General features: G+C 43.0%; 1 protein-coding gene across 5 annotated transcripts in view; it reads right to left on the reverse strand.

Annotated features, from left to right (window-relative positions):
* Positions 1–19642, reverse strand: part of LOC121819811 (glucocorticoid-induced transcript 1 protein-like) — a 50067-nt gene that overhangs the window by 28732 nt on the left and 1693 nt on the right. Inside the window, exon 2 of one of the 5 annotated variants that reach the window (XM_060400896.1) lies at positions 10082–11693. The exons of 3 other annotated variants lie outside the window; for them this stretch is intronic. In XM_060400896.1, coding sequence (XP_060256879.1) covers positions 11690–11693 — 4 coding nt within the window. In that variant the 3' untranslated portion in view covers positions 10082–11689. One more of the 5 variants, XM_042251162.2, reaches the window with a different exon arrangement.

Below are 19642 nucleotides of genomic sequence, written 5' to 3' on the forward strand. Positions count from 1 at the left end.
CTGAAGTCAGGAAGGTTGATTCCTCCAGGTCTATTCTTTTTTCTCAAGATAGCTTTGGCTACTTGGGCAGGGTCTTTTGTATTTCCATACAAATTTTTTGTTCTAGTTCTGTGAAAAAATGCCATTGGTAATTTGATAGGATTGCACTGAATATGTAGATTCCTTTGGGTAGTATAGTCATTTTCACAATATTGAGTCTTCCAATCCAAAAACAAGATATATCTCTATTTCTGAGAGATATATCATGCTCTCGTATGTATCTCTGTGTATATAAAAGATGACATGTTTGTATCATCTCTGATTTCTTTCATGAGTGTCATCAGTTCAGTTCAGTTCAGTTGCTCAGTCGTGTCCGACTCTTTGTGACCCCATGAATCGCAGCACGCCAGGCCTCTCTGTCCATCACCAACTCCCGGAGTTCACTCAGACTCACGTCCATTGAGTCAGTGATGCCATCCAGCTATCTCATTCTCTGTCGTCCCCTTCTCCTCCTGCTCCCAATCCCTCCCAGCATCAGAGTCTTTTCCAGTGAGTCAACTCTTCGCAGGAGGTGGCCAAAGTACTGGAGTTTCGTCTTTAGCATCAGTCCTTCCAAAGAGATCCCAGGGCTGATCTCCTTCAGAATGGACTGGTTGGATCTCCTTGCATAGTTTTCTATATACAGGTCTTTTGTCTTCTTGGGATTCCCTGGTGGCTCAGATGGTAAAGCATCCACCTGCAATTCGGGAGACCCGGGTTCAATTGCTGGGTCAGGAAGATCCCCTGCAGAAGGAAATGGCAACCCACTCCAGTACTCTTGGGAAATTCCATGGATGGAGGAGCCTGGTGGGCTACAGTCCATGGGGTCCCAAAGAGTTGGACACAACTGAGTGACTTCACTTTTCCTTTGTCTTCTTAGGTAGGTTTATTGCGAGGTGTTTAATTCTTTTGTTGTAGTAGTGAATGAGATTGATTCCTTAATTTCCCCTTCTGATTTTTCACTGTCAGTGTATCAGAATGCAAGGGATTTCTGTGTATTGATTTTGTATCCTATGACTTAATTCATTGATTAGTTCCAGTAGTTGTATCCGATAGTATCTTCAGGGTAGAAACATGTTTTTAATGGTATTATTTATAAATTCATATGATCATAAAATTTCCACTCTCTTCCAGGTATTATAGTTATTTGCATGTCTAGGTTAGGGTATGGGGATTTAAATTTAAATAAACAGTGACCCTTGGAAGTGACATGTGCTTAATAGTCAGAACTCTGGCAATTGAACAAAACTGTTTAAAAAGTTAATCATATTTATTTGTTTAAATGCCCGTGGAGTAAATTTTGAAATAAGTATCAAGTTCAATGGAATATTAACCCAAGTGCAGTTTTATAAGGTAACAATCTAGGTATCTTGTGAACAACACCATCACACAAACCTCTACTAGAACTATCTACAACACTTATTCTCAGCCTTGGCTATGAATTTTGATACCTGAGCTCAATCTCTAGAGATTATTTAGCCTAGCAATTAATATAAGAATATAATTTTTTAATTCTAATATGCACTATAAATTGAGAGATAATGAATTATAGTTTACTCTGTTCAAAAACATGATTTTCCAAAATGTCAGCCTCTTGAGTAATTGAAGAAATCAAGAGAGAAACAATAGCTTACCATTATCTCAGATTACCAGACAGGCAAACACTAAAAAGAATGCTAGTATCCAAGCACTGAATAGTGTTTTTTTTCAAACTGTTGTTACTACTCATTCATGGATCATGTAATTAACTTAATGAATCATATCTGGCACTTGAGATAATTTTGAAAAAGAAAGGAAAGAGAGAAGAGAGGAGAGAAAAAGAGGTCATTGCGTCTAGTGAAGAAAATAGAAAACTTAATATGTGTGCATTGAATCACTATATAAAATGCTTTTCTCATACTCTCCTGTACTGTTAAGGGGGAATTCAAATGTGCACATTTCTTGAGGGCCTTCTGGCAACAGGGCTTTAAAGCCTTGAAATTTTCACTTGGACCTACATGTTCCTTATCTATGAACTTATCCTAGTGAAATACTCTCTCAAATGTACACTTGTTTGTGGGAATGTGCATTCCTTTGCTGTTTACAGTAGGGAACATTTTTTTAAATATCCAACCATATGGACTATGGTTGAATATATTATGAGTTACCCATGTAATAAAATACAATGCCTCTATTAAAAATAACTGATTGTGGATCTGTCTCTACTCATTTGGACTGATGTTCAGTTACATTAGAAAGAAAAAGCAGATTACAAGGTTAGGCACTGTATAACCCCACTGCGGTTAGTATGTATTTATAAAGATATTGCAAAGAGAGATTAAACGCACAGACTCAGAGCTAGAATGCCTGGCTTCCACATCCTGGCTCTACCACATCCTAGTTGCACGGACAAGAAGCTGAACTTCACCAACGAAATGCAGATAATTATTGTACCTACTTCACTGAGAATGAGCCTAGTTAAAAATAATTCTCCAAGCAGTGCCAAGCACTTGCTAATCACTCAAGGAATGTGAGCTCTATCTATACCAGGGAAAGAATGAAGAAACTCATGTTGTAAGTCCTAACTAACACTAGGATCACTAATGAACTTCATTCATTAATTTATACATTTTGTATATTTGAAATTTTTAACCACAAAAGACAATTCATGGCATAAAATTAAAAGTCTATAATTTCATCTTTGGGTTCTACAATGCCTTTAATTTGATGGCTTCAGGCTAAAAGATAAGTATCACTAAAATAAGAATGACAGTAACAACATGCTTCAGTTGGATTTTGCTTACTTCTTTAAAGAAATAAGGTTTGAGTGGTTTCATGCCCAATCAGGCAAAGAATTCTGCTCTGGAATTTCATTTCCCTGATTTTGGAATTTCTGTTAACTCTGTGACTGGTACCAAAAAATCGGCTTCCAGTCTAAGCAAGGCCATGACAGGAATCCACACTAAATTGCCCCCTTATACAGCCCCCAGAGCTACTCCCCTGTCCCAAAAGCATACCTTGGGCAATTGCATTTTAGTGAAACAAAGATGACATCATGCCCAAAGAAAACAGTGCAAACTTAGCTGTCCTTTGCGTTGATCCATGAGTTATGAACAGGGACCTTATATGGCATTGTGTGTGGGTGGGGAGATTCATTAGGAGAGAAAACCGGGAATTAACCGAAACAAATGGAAAAAAGAGAGAGAGAGAGATTTAAAAATTATCCATTGTTTCATCATTCAAAATCTACTGTGAACATACTAGTATATTTCCTTCCAGGCATTTTCTTCATAAGTTTTCTTAGGTTGCTGAATTATACTACAGACACAATTTAGTAAACTGCTTTTTCCTCATGGTTTTATATCGTAAGCATTTACCATGATATCATGCAGTTTTCAAAAACAATGCCGGCATAAAGTTTTCTTGAGTGAAAATTTTAACCATTTCTCTTTTAAACGGCATTCAGATTCTTTTCAAGTTTTAGCTACTATAGAGAGAACTATGAAAAATTTTGTGAAGGAGCTTTTTAGGTATACAAAATTGTTCAGCTTTTTTCCACATGTGCAGTCAAAAAGTGAAATTACTGTGTCAAAGTTAATGAGTATTTTAAGTCTTAGGATAGATGTTGGCATATTGGTGTTGACCTTATGTCTAATTACTCTCCTACATTGGAGGTGGCAGGATAAATTTACACAACTATTAAAGAAGGCACTGGAGATAGAGATTACTAATTTATATGCAGACTTGTTCCAAAGAGGATTTGAAGCAGTTTACAAAAGCACACACATCTAATCAAGTATTTTTTAAAAGTGGGAGAGTTAGAGAGAAGGGTGAAAATAAGAAAAGTAACAACTAGCATTTATTGAATACTTATTGTGATCAGGCACTGTATTAGGTCCATCAGATATTATCTCATTTAATTCTCACAACAAAGAGGAGGGTAATAATACGCCCACTCTACAGATAAGAAAACTGAGGCCTGGAAAGTTAGTAACTTGCCCCAAACCAGTATGGCGCAGAGTAGTTACTTAAACTCCAAAATTTGAGCTCTTACACAATACTTCATTTGGGGCTACACAGAGATACCTTTATTAGGGGAAAGCCAAAATAAAAGTCTGCTATCCAGGGGTCAATGCAGACAGGGAGACAGGAGACATTAGAAAATTCATAGTGTTCAAAAGATAAACACAAATTAATTTCTTCTAAGTGTAAACATACCTGTTATATCACCCTTTCTCCAGCAATGGATTGTTTTATTTTTAAAAGCATATATTTAAAGACTTCCCAGGTGGTACAGTGGATGGGAATCAGCCCACCAAGGCAGGGGACATGGGCTTGATCCCTGGTCGGGGAATATCCCACAGGCCAGTGGAGCAACTAAGTCCATGTACCACAAGTACTGGAGCCATCATGCCTACAGCCTGTGCTCCACAGCAACAAGAGAAGCCACCGCAACGAGCAGCTCGTGCACTGCAGCTAGAGAGCAGCCCCCGCTCTCCACAAAGAGCCAGTGCAATCAACAATTAATTTTTCAAAGGCATAGACTGAACATGTTCACATCAGTGAATGTTCTATCCCTGCTGATTTTAATATCAAGATTTGGCCATTTTTCCATATGTGTGCTTATTTCTACATTTCCATGTCTTCTGCTGTGAATTGGCTAATTTCCTTTCCTTATTCCTTTTTTCTCTACAGTCTTTATGATCATACCTTAGAATAAGGATACCAGGTTCTTTGCAGCAAATATGACAATTTAATTTCTAACTCTGAAATTTTATATTACGTTCTGTAGTCAAATATTTTCCATTATGATTTTCTTTCTACCACTTGGAAACAGTCTTTCATCTACTAGAAGTCTGACAAATATTAAAACTTACATCAATAAAGTTGTTCTGCAATATAATATTTGTTTAATTCATCAAGAATGTATTTGGGGTCATGGTGTGAGGTGAGAACTTATACTGTTTCTCTTTATGACTATTATTTATTAATTACATATATTCATTCATGTGCAGCCTTGTTCCAACAAGGATTAATTTTATTTATTATTGTTTATTTATTCCTTCTCTTTGTACTGCATATTGAATTCATGTACACATAACATGCACCATTGTTAGGCCATAGATTCTGCTCCAGGAACTGTATCCTTCCATCCCATTACTATTTCTGTGCTACCCTCTGATGAAACCAGTTCTCCCTTAACAAGGCAGTCTCATCCTCCCCCTTATCTTTAGAATATGAGGTGGTCTTGTCTGAATATATTTTTAGATCAATTTTGAGACTTCAAATTTGCCAAGACTTCTCCCCCACAGAAAATCCTACTGGGTTCAATTTGAAAATGCATCAAGCCTATGAATCATTTTTGCAAACAGTCTCATCTGCACAACGGTTCCTTTTTCAACGCGCGGGGGCCTTCCCTTTCTTCCATGCTCCTTTGCATTGCTCAGTAAAACTGGTGCTCTGATCGCCGTCACATCTGGTCTCTTTCTTCCACCCCACCTCAGGTTCACTCCACGTCCTCCTGTTTCCTTACGCGCATCCAAACATAACACAATAGGACTTTCATTTACTACAGATGAGAAATCCTCCATCAGGTCTCATTTACTTAAACAATTAGCTAACAATGTATTGCCTAAGAGGCATGAGCTATAACTAGAAGGGTAGCACTCTCTAAGCCATTTGTTTTTATCTCATGAATAACCACTCAGAACAGGAGAGTCCTAAGTTCTTTTTAAAGTTACTTGGCTCCATCTTCAAGGTGGGATTCCAATTATTTGGAGTGAGGACAGTTGGAGCCCCCAGAGCCGGGACAAGAGTGAGACAGGTGCAGTGCCCATGATGCAAAATTCAACATTTCTGGAGGTGCCTCCCTCTCCTCACCCTTGTCTTGGTTCCGCCCCCAGAAGGCTAGCTGCCGTGTGCCAGGCAGTGACGGCCTGCAGCTGGGAGAGGAGACCACCCCCAGAGCACTGCCAGGGGCCTGCAGGGGTGGGCCTCTCACCATCTGTGAGGAGCTCTTAGTCCTGCTTGACAGATGGCCCCCATCTTTGCTTATCCAGGTCACTTTTGCATTTTGATAGCAAAAACAAAAAACAAACACTAGACCAGGGTGACAGCCTGACACCTACAGGAATGCTCTTACAGGGTCCATGACCATTTGTCTGAACCACTTTATAGGTCAATGGACTTGTGATCTGCACGCTGGCCTTTGCCACCCTTAACTGTTCAGAACCACCACTCACTTGGAAGAACCAGATAATGCTTGAACACAGGAACGAGAGCCAGTTAAAAAGCCAAGAAGAGTTGGAGATAAGCAGAGGAAAGCAATTATGATAAAATGCACTGTAAAATGGACATCAGGAGGCTACAGAAATATGAGGTCTGATTTCATAGTCTTTGTATGCTACTCAAACACAACAAAATAGCTTTGGTTTGGGGCAAGGGGAAATTTATTTAACAATCTTAGCTATGCAGGACACATTCTCATTAATTAGAAAAGGCTCTAAAAACAAAGAGTCTGAGATAAAATTCAGAATTAGAGAGAAAAGGAAAGAGAAGAGAGAAAATGGAAGAGGACGTCAGAGAGCAGAAAGCTACCAGGAGGGGCAAGAGGCTCACGCAGTGAGAAGAAGATCCTGGGACAGGGAGAGGGTTATGGCAGGACGAGGTACCAGGCAAAAAGGGCCGGGCCACTCAGTTCAGTTCAGTTCAGTCGCATCTGACTCTTTGTGACCCCATGAACCACAGCATGCCAGGCCTCCCTGTCCATCACTAACTCCCAGAGTTCACCCAAACTCACGTCCATTGAGTTGGTGATGCCATCCAACCATCTCATCCTCTGTCGACCCCTTCTCCTCCTGCCCTCAATCTTTCCCAGCATCAGGGTCTTTTCCAATGAGTCAGCTCTTCACATGAGGTGGCCAAAGTTTCAGAGTTTCAGCTTCAACATCAGTCCTTCCAATGAACACCCAGGACCACTCTCCTTTAGGATGGACTGGTTGGATCTCCTTGCAGTTCAAGGGGCTCTCAAGAGTCTTCTCCAACACCACAGTTCAAAAGCATCAATTCTTTGGCGCTCAGCTTTCTTTATAGTCCAACTCTCACATCCATACATAACCACTGGAAAAACCATAGTCTTGATTAGACGAACCTTTGTTGACAAAGTAATGTCTTTGTTTTTTAATATGCTGTCTAGGTTGGTCATAACTTTCCTTCCAAGGAGTAAGCGTCTTTTAATTTCATGGCTGCAATCACCATCTGCAGTGATTTTGGAGCCCCCCAAAAATAAAGTCAGCCACTATTTCCACTGTGTCCCCATCTATTTGCCATGAAGTGATGGGACCAGATGCCATGATCTTCGTTTTCTGAATGTTGAGCTTTAAGCCAACTTTTTCACTCTCCTCTTTCACTTTCATCAAGAAGCTCTTTAGTTCTTCACTTTCTGCCATAAAGGTGGTATCATCTGCATATCTGAGGTTATTGATATTTCTCCCGGCAATCTTAATTCCAGCCTGTGCTTCTTCCAGCCCAATGTTTCTCATGACATACTCTGCACAGAAGTTAAATAAGCAGGTGACAATATACAGCCTTGACATGCTCCTTTTCTTAGTTGGAACCAGTCTGTTGTTCCATGTCCAGTTCTAACTGTTGCTTCCTGACTTGCATACAGATTTCTCAGGAGGCAGGTCAGGTGGTCTGGTATTCCCATGTCTTTTAGAATTTTCCACAGTTTATTGTGATCCACACAGTCAAAGGTTTTGGCATAGGCAATAAAGCAGAAATAGACGTTTTTCTGGAACTCTCTTGTTTTTTCGATGATCCAGCAGATGTTGGCAATTTGATCTCTGGTTCCTCTGCCTTTTCTAAAACCAGCTTGAACATCTGGATGCTCACAGCAGGGCCACACAGTGCAGGGTAAATGCGCTGCCCACCACCAACCACACACACTGCTCAAAGTGAGTCCCCAGGTGATCTCGCAGTACAAGAATTTATGTATTCTTGCCTGGAGAATTCCATGGACAGAGGAACCTGGCAGGCTACAGTCCATGGGGTCACAAAGAGTCAGACATGACTGAGAAACTAACACTCACACAGCAACAACCTTCTGTCGGCAAGAAAGTTGAGACACACATGCCCCCATTTGAAGGAGTCACACTACTTTGTTTCTTTATAATACCATTTGTCTGTAAAACAGGAGGCTATTGAAACAAGTGGAGATGTGAAGTCATACAGGAGACAGCAATCTACCTTCTCCCACGCCCCAGGGACGTGACAGCTATGCTCTCTGGCAGCCAGCGTTGACCCTCATCTCCAGAAGCTCTCTGCCAGGAGCGCCCCCGGACGCCTCATCCAGCCCCGTGTGTGGCTCACTCAGCTGTGACCCTGTCTCCTGCCATGTTACTTGAAACCCTCTTTGACCCAGAGTAGCTGATCAAATGTGCAGAGGAGTGTGCTTGACCTGCCACACATATATATGTGTGTGTGTACACACGTCTACAGATAAGCAGAGAGCTGTATATTCAAGGTTTGGGGTCTGTTGAGCTGCCTTCAATGGAAACAGTAGAGGAGAAGTTTAAGTTCAGCAGGTAATTTGGTATTTGGAGGGAGCCCTGTAAGTCTGACCAAGAACTTCATGAAGGGCAGCAGGAAGAACACCCATCCAACAGGTCCTGACTGAGGGCACGGGCAGCCCGGGAGGCCCTCCTCACAGGAAGTGTGCTGTGTGTGGAGAGCTGGTCCAGCTGGGTCTCCCAGCTCCAAACACCATGCGCTTGTGTGTTCAGTGTACAGACAAGGGAAACCTGTGCCTAGGACCAACAAAGTCATCAGCATGTATTTGTTGAATAAATAGTTCCCGTCAGGCATGTTAAAGTAGTGTTGACACTTAAAAAAGTTAAACTTCAGTTATCTAGAACTGTCATTCACCAATCCAGAATTATCCTTTTCTATTTCACACAATAGAGATGATACCTTATCACTGTCATGCCAGACCCACTCACTTTTTTAAAATGGGTTATAGGTTTTTATCGAGAAATAATTGACATATAACACTGCAGAAGTTTAAGGTGTGCAATGTGCTGATTTGATTCATTTATATATTGCAGTATGATTACATTAGCTAACAACTCTGTCAAGTCACAAAATTATTTCTTTTAGGGGATCAGAATATTTAAGACCTAGTCTCTTAGCAACTTTGGAATATATAATGGCACCCCACTCCAGTACTCTTGCCTGGAAAATTCCATGGACAGAGGAGCCTGGTAGGCTGCAGTCCATGGGGTCGCTAGGAGTGGGATACGACTGAGCGACTTCACTTTCACGCATTGGAGAAGGAAATGGCAACCCACTCCAGTGTTCTTGCCTGGAGAATCCCAGGGACGGGGGAGCCTGGTGGGCTGCCGTCTCTGGGGTCACACAGAGTCGGACACGACTGAAGCGATTTAGCAGCATGCAGTATGTGGGATCTTAGTTCTCCAACCAGGGACTGAATCTGCACTTCTTGCATTGGAAGTGCAAAGTCATAACCACTGGACCACCAGGGAAGTCCCAGGAACTTATTTTAAAGGCATATTCTGCGCCCTGCCTCCAAAGATTTTTAATTTAGTGGGTCTGGGTGGGCCCAGGAACTCCTCATTTGTTTAACAAACATCCCAGGGGATTCTGTTCTGGTAACCACTGGAGACGATAAAGCCATGCCACCTGGGTTGAGTGCCAAACAGTGGTCCAATACTCACAGTCCCCAAGTCAATTAGCTAATTCATGGAATAGCACAGGTACACTCTCCTCAGCTGTTATAAAATAACAGAAGTCTGTTTCACATTTCATTGTTAACCTCAGCTTTTCAAAATTACATAACACTCGATGGAGGTTGGGGCTTCCCTAGTAGCTCAGATGGCAAAGCATCCATCTTCAACTCGGGAGACCCAGGTTCAATCCCTGGGTCGGGACGATCCCCTGGAGGAGGAAATGGCAACCCACTCCAGTGTTCTCGCCTGGAGAATCCCATGCACAGAGGAGCCTGGTGGGCTGCAGTCCATGGGTCACAAAGAGTCGGAAACAGTTTAACAACACACACACACAGATGGAGGTTACTGAAACTGTCTTGAGCCAAGATATTTGGTAGGCATACAGCAACAATTTTTCAAATGAGCCACTGTTATCACCATTTTAAAGATGAGGAAATAGGTTTACAGAAGATAAGAAATTTACCCAAGATAACATAGTGAGTCAGTGTCCAAGCTGGGTTTCAAACTTCTAAGTCTGTCCAACCCCAAAGAAAAAGTTATTCCAGACAACTAAATAATGCATCATTTTCAATTCTTCCGTAAGAACCCATGTCCACTGATTTCGGATATTCTTTACAGGTGACTCATTCATTCCAGTTTCATAGGTTCATAACATACTGAATGTCTTCCATTCTAAGAAAATATTAAGATTTAATAAGAACCAACATCATTTGAATAACAGTTTTCAGGGGCATAAAACTCTACAGTAAATCCACACATTGAGTGTAAGATGCCTCACAATTCTGGAAATGTGAAAACGCAAAACTAAATGACAATGAGGAAGAGAGGGTAGAATCTGGAGGGGGCGGGGAGGGAAGCATACTACAATTTATGGCTAGTTTACTATGCAGATGCTGGCTTACAGTGCCACCTGCTGTAAGAAAGTGGCAACTGCATTGCCCTTCAATGTCGACACTGGTCTGAGGGTTATAATCCATCACCTCCTTTCTAACCGTGAGTGCCAACATCAGATACAATATGTGGCTGTGGAACAAAGATGAAAATAAGAATAAAAATAAAATTTTAAAGGAGGAAAACTAAAGAGAATGGAAAGAAAAAAGGAACCCAAAGTTGGGAGGCGGTGCCTCATCACCAACCCTTGTGTCATTAGCATCTCTTTCCTTATGCACCAGGTATTTTTCGTGTCTTATCTCCAATCTATTTATGATCTTACACCACCTTGCCTTTTTCTTTTTTTTTTCAGTCTTATCAAAGAACAAGCTTTGTTTTTATTGGCCATCTCTATTACATTTTCATTTCTACTTCACTTATTTCTGCTCATCTCTGTCATTTGCTTCTTTCTGCTTACTTTGGGTTCTTCCTTTCCACACCTCTGCCATGTAATTTTAAGTTACAGAATTCCATAGCTGGAAGGAGACAAGACCTGGCCCTCCCCTCTCATTTTATAAAGAGGCCCAGAGGGAAAGGGTATTTGCCTAAAATCTTCCAGCTGGGAACAGTGCTCCCACACTCTCTGCTCACCGCTTCTTTTCTCACGACCCCACTCTCCTTCCTTCTCTCTCTCCTCTCCCATTCCTCTCCCTCAGCCCAGAAGAGAAAAAGATAAGATTTTTGGATTATTAAAATTCAGAAGAAATTGATGAATATCTTCCTCAAAAGAGTTGCATGTAAGAACTTAAAAATCAGAGCACATCTGTGTTGGTGGGTTTCCTGTTGTTATAACACAGCACGTTTGGTTCAAAGGGTGTGTGCGTGCTCAGTCATGTCTGACCCTTTCCAGCCCCATGGACTGTAGCTCCCCAGGCTCCTAGAATGTTGGAGTAGGTTGCCATTTCCTTCTCCAGGGGATCTTCCTGACCCAGGAGTTGAACCTGAGTCTCCTACAGCTCCCGCATTGGCAGGTGGACTCCCCTGAGCCCCCAGGGAAGCCCAATCCAAGGGCAGGGTTACCTATTGAATAAGAAGACAGAAATGTCACAAGTAATCAAGTACAGCACAATTTTATAAAACAAAATTCAATCTGCCTTCTAGAAGTTTATGCTTGTGTTTATAAAAATTCTGATACTTAGATATTTGGAAAGAAGCAAAAATTGATGGTATCTTAATGAATCAAGTATCAGTGTCAAAATGCAAAGGTAGTCCTACATTCCAGGTTAAACAGATGAGCACTTCTGGCCATAAAACGTACTGAATTGTGTGTAAAAAGCACTGGTCCTGCAGGGTTACAAGGGAGCTGAGGTTCAACTTCTGGGCTCATGTCCTGCCACCCCAGGACTTCGGAAGCCCTAGTGGCCTTGAGGGCCAGGTATCTTCCTCCCTCTGCCAAGGTCTTGGATAAGAAAGACTGACCATGAGGTTAGTTATTTACATCTAGTAAGGAGATATTGCTCAAATGCCTTCTCTGGGGCTGTCTGTATTGGGAGTTCTCCTTCAGTGTGAGTTTTCTTGTCTACGAAATATGAGGTAGCTTTGATCAAGGAGGTAGGTATGGGGGGACAAGGGCTTTCCAGGTGCTCAGAAATGATTCCATCCAAGACCCTGACTATTTCAACACAAGTTTGCCATGTCCTCCAAAAATGTGTAGTCCCCAAAAGCACTTCCCAAAGTGGCATTAGAGTTGTTAACATGCACACACTCGCACAGTGCGGTCTAGTCTCTAATATACTGGTGTACAGTGTGATGCTCTGAGAGGGTATAGGGAAGAATACTTCTAAAACATATTCAACCATGAGACATCTTCTTCAAGTAGCATCTGGAGGTCTGTAATGAGTTAAATAATGTCACACACACACACACACCCCAAAATAAAGATGCCTCTACCTGGACATTACTTTGTCAACAAAGGTCCATCTAGTCAAGGCTATGGTTTTTCCAGTAGTCATGTATGGATGTGAGAGTTGGACTATAAAGAAAGCTGAGTACCAAAGAATTGATGCTTTTAAACTGTGGTGTTGGAGAAGACTCTTGAGAGTCCCTTGGACTGCAAGGAGATCCAACCAGTCCATCCTAAAGGAGAGTGGTCCTGGGTGTTCATTGGAAGGACTGATGTTGAAGCTGAAACTCCAAAACTTTGGCCACCTGATGTGAAGAGCTGACTCATTGGAAAAGACCCTGATGCTGGGAAAGATTGAGGGCAGGAGGAGAAGGGGACAACAGAGGATGAGATGGTTGGATGGCATCACTAACTCAATGGACATGGGTTTAGGTGAACTCTGGGAGTTGGTGATGGACAGGGAGGCTGCTGTTCACAGGGTCACAAAGAATCAGACATGACTGCGCTACTGAACTGAACTCAACTACCTGGAACCTCAGAATGTGACTCTACTTGGAATGAAGATAATTAACGACATGAATCTTGAGATAACATTATCCTGAATTGATTAGGGTGGGCCCTGAATCCAATGATGAGTGTCCTGTCAAGAGACATAAAAAAAGACACATGGCAACCCAGAAAATAAGGCCACATGAACATGGAGTCAGAGATTGGAAAGACACAGCCACAAGCCAAAGGACACTGAAGTCCAGGAGCTGAAAGGAAGGGTTCTCCCCTTCCAGGGCCTTTGGAATAAGCATGGCCTAGCCAATGCCTTGACTTTAGGCTTCTAGCCTCCAGAACTGTGAGAAAGTAAACTTCTGTTGTTTTAAGCCACCAAATGGGTGTTAATTTATTGCAGCAGCCCTGGGGAAGTAACACAAGGCCTAACATTCTCCAGAACATGCAAGAGAAATCAGTTCACAAACTTCCTTCTGCTCAGTCTCCAGCCCCATCAAAGAACCACTCTGAAGGCTTTCTGATGGTACTGCCATTAGAACTCAGTATTCACTATAAGACAGAAAAAGGAGAAAATGGTTTCTGAAGACATGCGTGGACATACAAGGCTTTGGCAAGAGGTGTCCTAGAGACAGGAACAACTGCTTGGTAAGGGGAAGCAGGAAGTGTCTCAAAGTCATTCATGGCAAGGCTCTGCCCTGCACAAAAGCAGAAAACTGGGAGGTGAGAGATCTGATTAATATTCAAAGAACATTATAATCGGACTAAGTGAAAGTGGTGGGACAAAGGAAAGTCAACAAATGGGAGCAGTCAGCCCCCAGCAGCACAAGCATTTTATCTTCAACAACATTTGAGAACTCTGGGATCTGATCCTTCTGCTCTTCCACATTATAGTCAGAAAGTCTGCGCTGAAATTGATTGTTATGAAGAACCAGCCTCAATTTTAAAACCAAGCATGAAAAAAAATTATTATAAGTGAAAAAAGTTCCAAACAACTCTATATCATATACCACCATTTTTGTAACATCCCCTAAAAAGCACAGTAAATTATATTAAGGAACAGGACAATGAGATGTGTATGCTCAAGCAAGAGATTGATACAATTCAGAGAACCAGTTACCTCTGAGATTGAAGGTTTGGTGGGGGTTATGTTCAAGGAGGAAGAGCACGGTAATATTCTAACTCTGAGATTGCCTGGTGGGCTCAGAGTGTTCATGTTAACATGCATTATCTCATACATTGCCATATATAACATGTGTTATATATAATTCTATTATGCAATACTTGATACATTTGAAAGAATATGCTGCTGCTGCTGCTGCTAAGTCGCTTCAGTCGTGTCCGACTCTGTGCGACCCCATAGACGGCAGCCCACCATGCTCCCCCATCCCTGGGATTCTCCAGGCAAGAATACTGGAGTGGGTTGCCATTTCCTTCTCCAATGCCTGAAAGTGAAAAGTGAAAGTGAAGTCGCTCAGTCGTGTGCGACTTCGCGACCCCATGGACTGCAGCCCACTAGGCTCCTCCGTCCAGAATATATTAACCTAAAATACCTGGGCTTCCTGGTGGCTCAGATGGTAAAGAATCTGCCTGCAATGTGGGAGAGCTGAGTTCGATCCCTGGGTCAGGAAGATCCCCTAGAGAAAGGAATGGCAACCCACTCCAGTATTCTTGCCTGGCAAATTCCATGAACAGAGGAGGCTGGTGGGCTACAGTCCATAGTGTTGAAAAGGGTCAGACATGACTGAGCAACTAACACACACAAAATATATATAGCCTTTTACAAGAAAAAAAATTAATCAAACTGAAAGCCCCTCAGGGCTTGAGGACAAATGTGTTCCAAAGCAGAGAAGGCAACAGCAACCCACTCCAGTACTCTTGCCTGGAAAATCCCATGGATGGAGGAACCTGGTAGGCTGCACTCCATGGGGTCGCGAAGTCGCACACGACTGAGCGACTTCACTTTCACTTTTCACTTTCAGGCATTGGAGAAGGAAATGGCAACCCATTCCAGTGTTCTTGCCTGGAGAATCCCAGGGACGGGGGAGCCTGTTGGGCTGCCGTCTATGGAGTCGCACAGAGTCGGACACGACTGAAGTGACTTAGCAGTAGCAGTAGCAGTGTTCCAAAGACCACATTTAGGGGGAAACCTGGCGGCTGGACTGTCTGCATGGCTCACTTCCCCATAAGAGTTTTCTCACTTGATTCCTGCTGTCTCCAAGCCCGGCTGCAAAACTGTCACCCTTGCTCCCAGCCCTTCGGAGATACAAGGATAAAACCAGCCTCTCTTCCTTCCAGTCCTCAGAGCACAGCCAGGCAGGGGAGCATTCTCCAAAAGCTGTCCTAAGTGAGGGTGAGTGGGCACGATATAAGCATAGCAGGACAACATGCTGCTGCAAGCCCAGCCCCACACAGGCTGCCCCCGGAGTCCCCACACCCTCTCTGCTTCCCTCCTTCCCTGGCTCACACCCCTCCTTCAGTCTTGCTATGCTGCTTGGTGGTGTCTGCGCAGGCCCATGCACCCAGCCTCTGTCGCTGCCGTGTCCTCTGCCTAGGATGCCCTCCTTACCTTTCCCTGCCTTGCCATATCTTGTTCATCCTTCGCCTCCCCATGCAGGCAGCCTTTTTCAGGAAGGCTTCAGGTAACGTCAGCTGGGTAAAGAACCCTATCACCTGTCTCACGTCTCATCACCAACCCCAAGTGAGCATGACCTTGAAGGGGCAAATCTTCCTGCTTGGTGTCTGCACACCTGGAGTTGACCAAGTCCTGGTACAAAGCAAATGCTCAGCCAATCCTTGTTGAAAGGATATGTGCTAAAATTAGTCAAGATCCCAGAGGCCAGATTTCTGTGCATAGAGCTCAAGGAGAAAAGAAGACTTTTCTAAGTCTCCAACTTTTTAATCCTGAAATTAATTCAATCCAGCTCCAAAGGGCTGGGACTCCTTTGCACACATACCTTTCTTGGCTCCCTTCCCCCACCCCCTTCCCTGTCCCCTGGCCAAATGGCCTTTTGCAACCCTCTTATCTAACAAGGGCATCTTGAGTGATTCCCAGACAAACTACGAAACCAAAGTTCAAACCCAAGACCCCCTGTATCCATCTTATTTCTGGCTTCTAATCTGAGGGATGAGTCTTCACAACTGATAGGAGAGGCAAAATGAAGAATGATCTGGACCCTCAAGCCTGAGTTGATGGTCACGGTCCCTCTGGAGCCTCTACTAACTGTCTCTTTAAGTGAAGTGAAGTGAAAGTTGCTCAGTTGTGTCTGACTCTTTGGACTCCATGAACTATATAGTCCATGGAATTCTCTAGGCCAGAATACTGGAGTGGGTAGCCTTTCCCTTCTCCAGGGGATAGTCCCAACCCAGGGATCGAACCCAGGTCTCCCATACTGCAGGCCTCTCTAAGGTGAGCCCTAAGTCCTGGAAAAGAAATTTCGTTATCATAGTCTAATATCACAGTATTTTAACAAAAGGGCGTCAGGCTATGGTTTAAAGGATGCTGGGAACTAGGCCACAGGAGCTGGTGAGGAGAGGGAGGAAGCTTGAGAAAGAGAAATGAAGGGTGGGAAACCAGACCTTTCCCCGGTGCTGGCCCCCCAAGCACAGGATCACTAAGACACACCAGCTGAAGCTTAGCTCAGGCCTTAGTCTGCATCTGGAATCCTGACCCCAAGGGTAAAGGTCAGACACCTGAAAATAAAGCTGGCTACTTGAGGGCTTCCAGTTGCATCTCTGGCTGACTGGGCAAGGAACAAGAGCCCAGTATCTGTGGAGAGCAGCTAGAAGTTCAGGCGGGTGCCAAAGCCTTTGATAAGGAGTAGAATATCAGGAACGACAATCACGAGAAACCTAGGATTAGATGGGTGAAGAGGCAGTGTGAGGGAGGGGATAAATAGACTCACACAGAAGAGGAGAAAATGCTACGACCAAAGTGCTACAGAAAAACTGGGGGTCCAGACGGAGTCGAAGAGGAGACTGAGGGGCAGGGGAACCATGAGAGCTGGCACCTTGGCTATACTAATGGGTTGTGTCTGGAGATACAACCGTCCTAAAGGTCCAGCAGTGGGTGTTGCTCCTGAGGAAGGATGGGGTCAGGCTGAGCCTCAGGTCTAGGCAGCAGGGAGTAAAACTGGAGAGACAGCAAGTATGTTAAAAACAGGTACATGCATACAGTACATGTTGGAAGCCCCCTAACTGGAGGCTACGATGAGGCATGTGTTGTTTTCTGTGTGTGCACATGTGTGCATGTGTGTGTGTGTGTCAGTGTATAACGTATAAAAGTAGAGAAACTAATGAACCTCCATCCATGGAGACGTCCCCCAACTTCTGCACAACTGATGGTCAATCATCTTTCCCCCACACCTCCACCCACTGCCCTCTGCCCTGAATTTTTAGAAGCAACTCCCAGACATTGTATCATTTTGTAAAAGTTTCAGTGTGTGAATCTAAGAGATAAGGACTTTCCTTTTTTAATATAATTTTATTTATTTATTCTTGGTTGCACTGGGTCTTCGGTGCCACGTGTGGGCTTTTCTCTAGTTGTGGCGGCTGGGGCTACTCTCTAGATGCAGTGCGCAGGCTTCTCACTGGGGCGGCTTCTCTTGTCGCAGAGCGCAGGCTCAATAGTTGTGGCGAAAGGGCTTAGCTGCTCCGCCGTATATGGGATCTTCCTGGACCAGGGATCAAACCCCATGCCTCTTGCACTGGCAGCTGGATCCTTTACCACTGAACCACCAGGGAAGCCCAGGACTTTCCTTTATTAATTAACCCCAATGACACCATCGACAGCATCAGATCCCCAAATTCCTTAACAGAAATACAAGTTACCAAATATCCAATCAGGATTCACATTTCCTAGATGGTCCTCCAAACGGTTGTCTTTCCTTTTATTTTTCCAGTTAGTTTAATCTGGATCTAAATAATGTCCATACATCATTAGTTAAAATACTCCCCAAGTCTCTTTTAATTTACAGGTTTTCCTTCCCTGTCTTTTTTCTGAAAATTGTTTTGCTGCTGCTGCTATTGTTGTTAAAACACTAGGTCGTGTGTATGTAGGAGGTCCCATTCTTGGTTTTGCTGATGGTATCCCTGTGGTGTCATCTGACTTATTTTCTCTATTCCTTATATTCTTATGACTTATAGATTCACATGAACTCCTCTGGCACAACTCTTTCACAGGTGGCAGTGTGTTCTTCACTGACAGGAGGCTGATGTCGAGTTGTCCCTTTTTTGTTTCGGAAAATTGTGAGGTCCTAAATTCTATCATCCCTTTGGCACTTAAAAGCCAGAATACTTCTATAAAGAGAAACCTCCTTCATCCATTACATGATTACCCTGATGAATGGTTCGGGTAGAAGAGACAGGATATGTGCTCAATTCTTTCATTTACCAGTTTTTGATAAGGAGTTAGTTCCCTAGAATCTTCTAATGGCAATCAATGAGGCTTTATTTTTGTTGAGTATTACTGTGAATTTATGAACATGAATATATTTGATGTATTTCAAGGATAGGATATTTGTAAGATCTTTAAGGTCTGGTATAAGACAGGCCTTTCAGTGCAGGCAGCATGATTAGATTGACCGGAGAAGGCAATGGCACCCCACTCCAGTACTCTTGCCTGGAAAATCCCATGGACGGAGGAGCCTGGAAGCCTGCAGTCCATGGGGTCACTGAGGGTTGGACACAACTGAGCGACTTCACTTTCACTTTTCACTTTCATGCATTGGAGAAGGAAATGGCAACCCACTCCAGTGTTCTTGCCTGGAGAATCCCAGGGATAGGGGAGCCTGGTGGGCTGCCGTCTATGGGGTCGCAGAGTTGGACACGACTGAAGTGACTTAGCAGCGGCAGTAGCAGCCCTTTAACAGTTGAGGATGGGTAGACCCCGCAGGGGGCAGGCTTGAAGTAAGCTGTGAATGGCACAGTCATGTGATCAACCAGCTGACTGATGTATGGTTCCAAGGAGAAGCTATAATTCTGATGAGAATTACTTGAGCAGTCAATCTATTGCTCCAAAAAGTGGATTTTTAAGAAATTCCTAAAACAATAAAAATATTTGGCTTGAGACTTGCCCTTTAAATCTGAGGTTTATTTCTTTCTTTCCACCTTGAAATTTATTCCCATTGTCTTCAAATATTTCTTCCTCTCTGTTTTTATATCATTCCCTTTCTGTTCTAGTTCTATTCTTGTTATTAATTAGAAATTTTAAAAATAGCTGCCTTATTCACTGCAAGCTGCTGAAACTACTCTTTCCAATCACTGATTTCTCTTCAGCTGCATCTAGTCCATGGTTTATCCGTGTTCTTGATAAAGAATATTCATTCTATTATCATATTCTTCATGTTTAATGTTTCTATTCATTTTAGTTTCATGATTTTTTCCTGACCTATATTGCTATTGCCATTCCTCACTTTCTCAAATATATTTCTCATGCGTATTTAAAAATCTTGCTCCATCAGTTTTAATTATTCCGTTTCAGAGGGCAGACATTGTTCAATTGTTGTCGTTTTATGGTAGTTGTACTCGCAGGTTCAGTTATTTGGCCTGTGAATTCACGTTCTCTTGGAGTTTCAGCTACTCTGATAAACATGCATCCAGGAGGCCCAGTGACTTAGGGGTGGGAGGT

The sequence above is a fragment of the Ovis aries genome, chromosome 1 (genome assembly GCF_016772045.2).
Source record: "Ovis aries strain OAR_USU_Benz2616 breed Rambouillet chromosome 1, ARS-UI_Ramb_v3.0, whole genome shotgun sequence".
Classification (NCBI taxonomy): domain Eukaryota; kingdom Metazoa; phylum Chordata; class Mammalia; order Artiodactyla; family Bovidae; genus Ovis; species Ovis aries.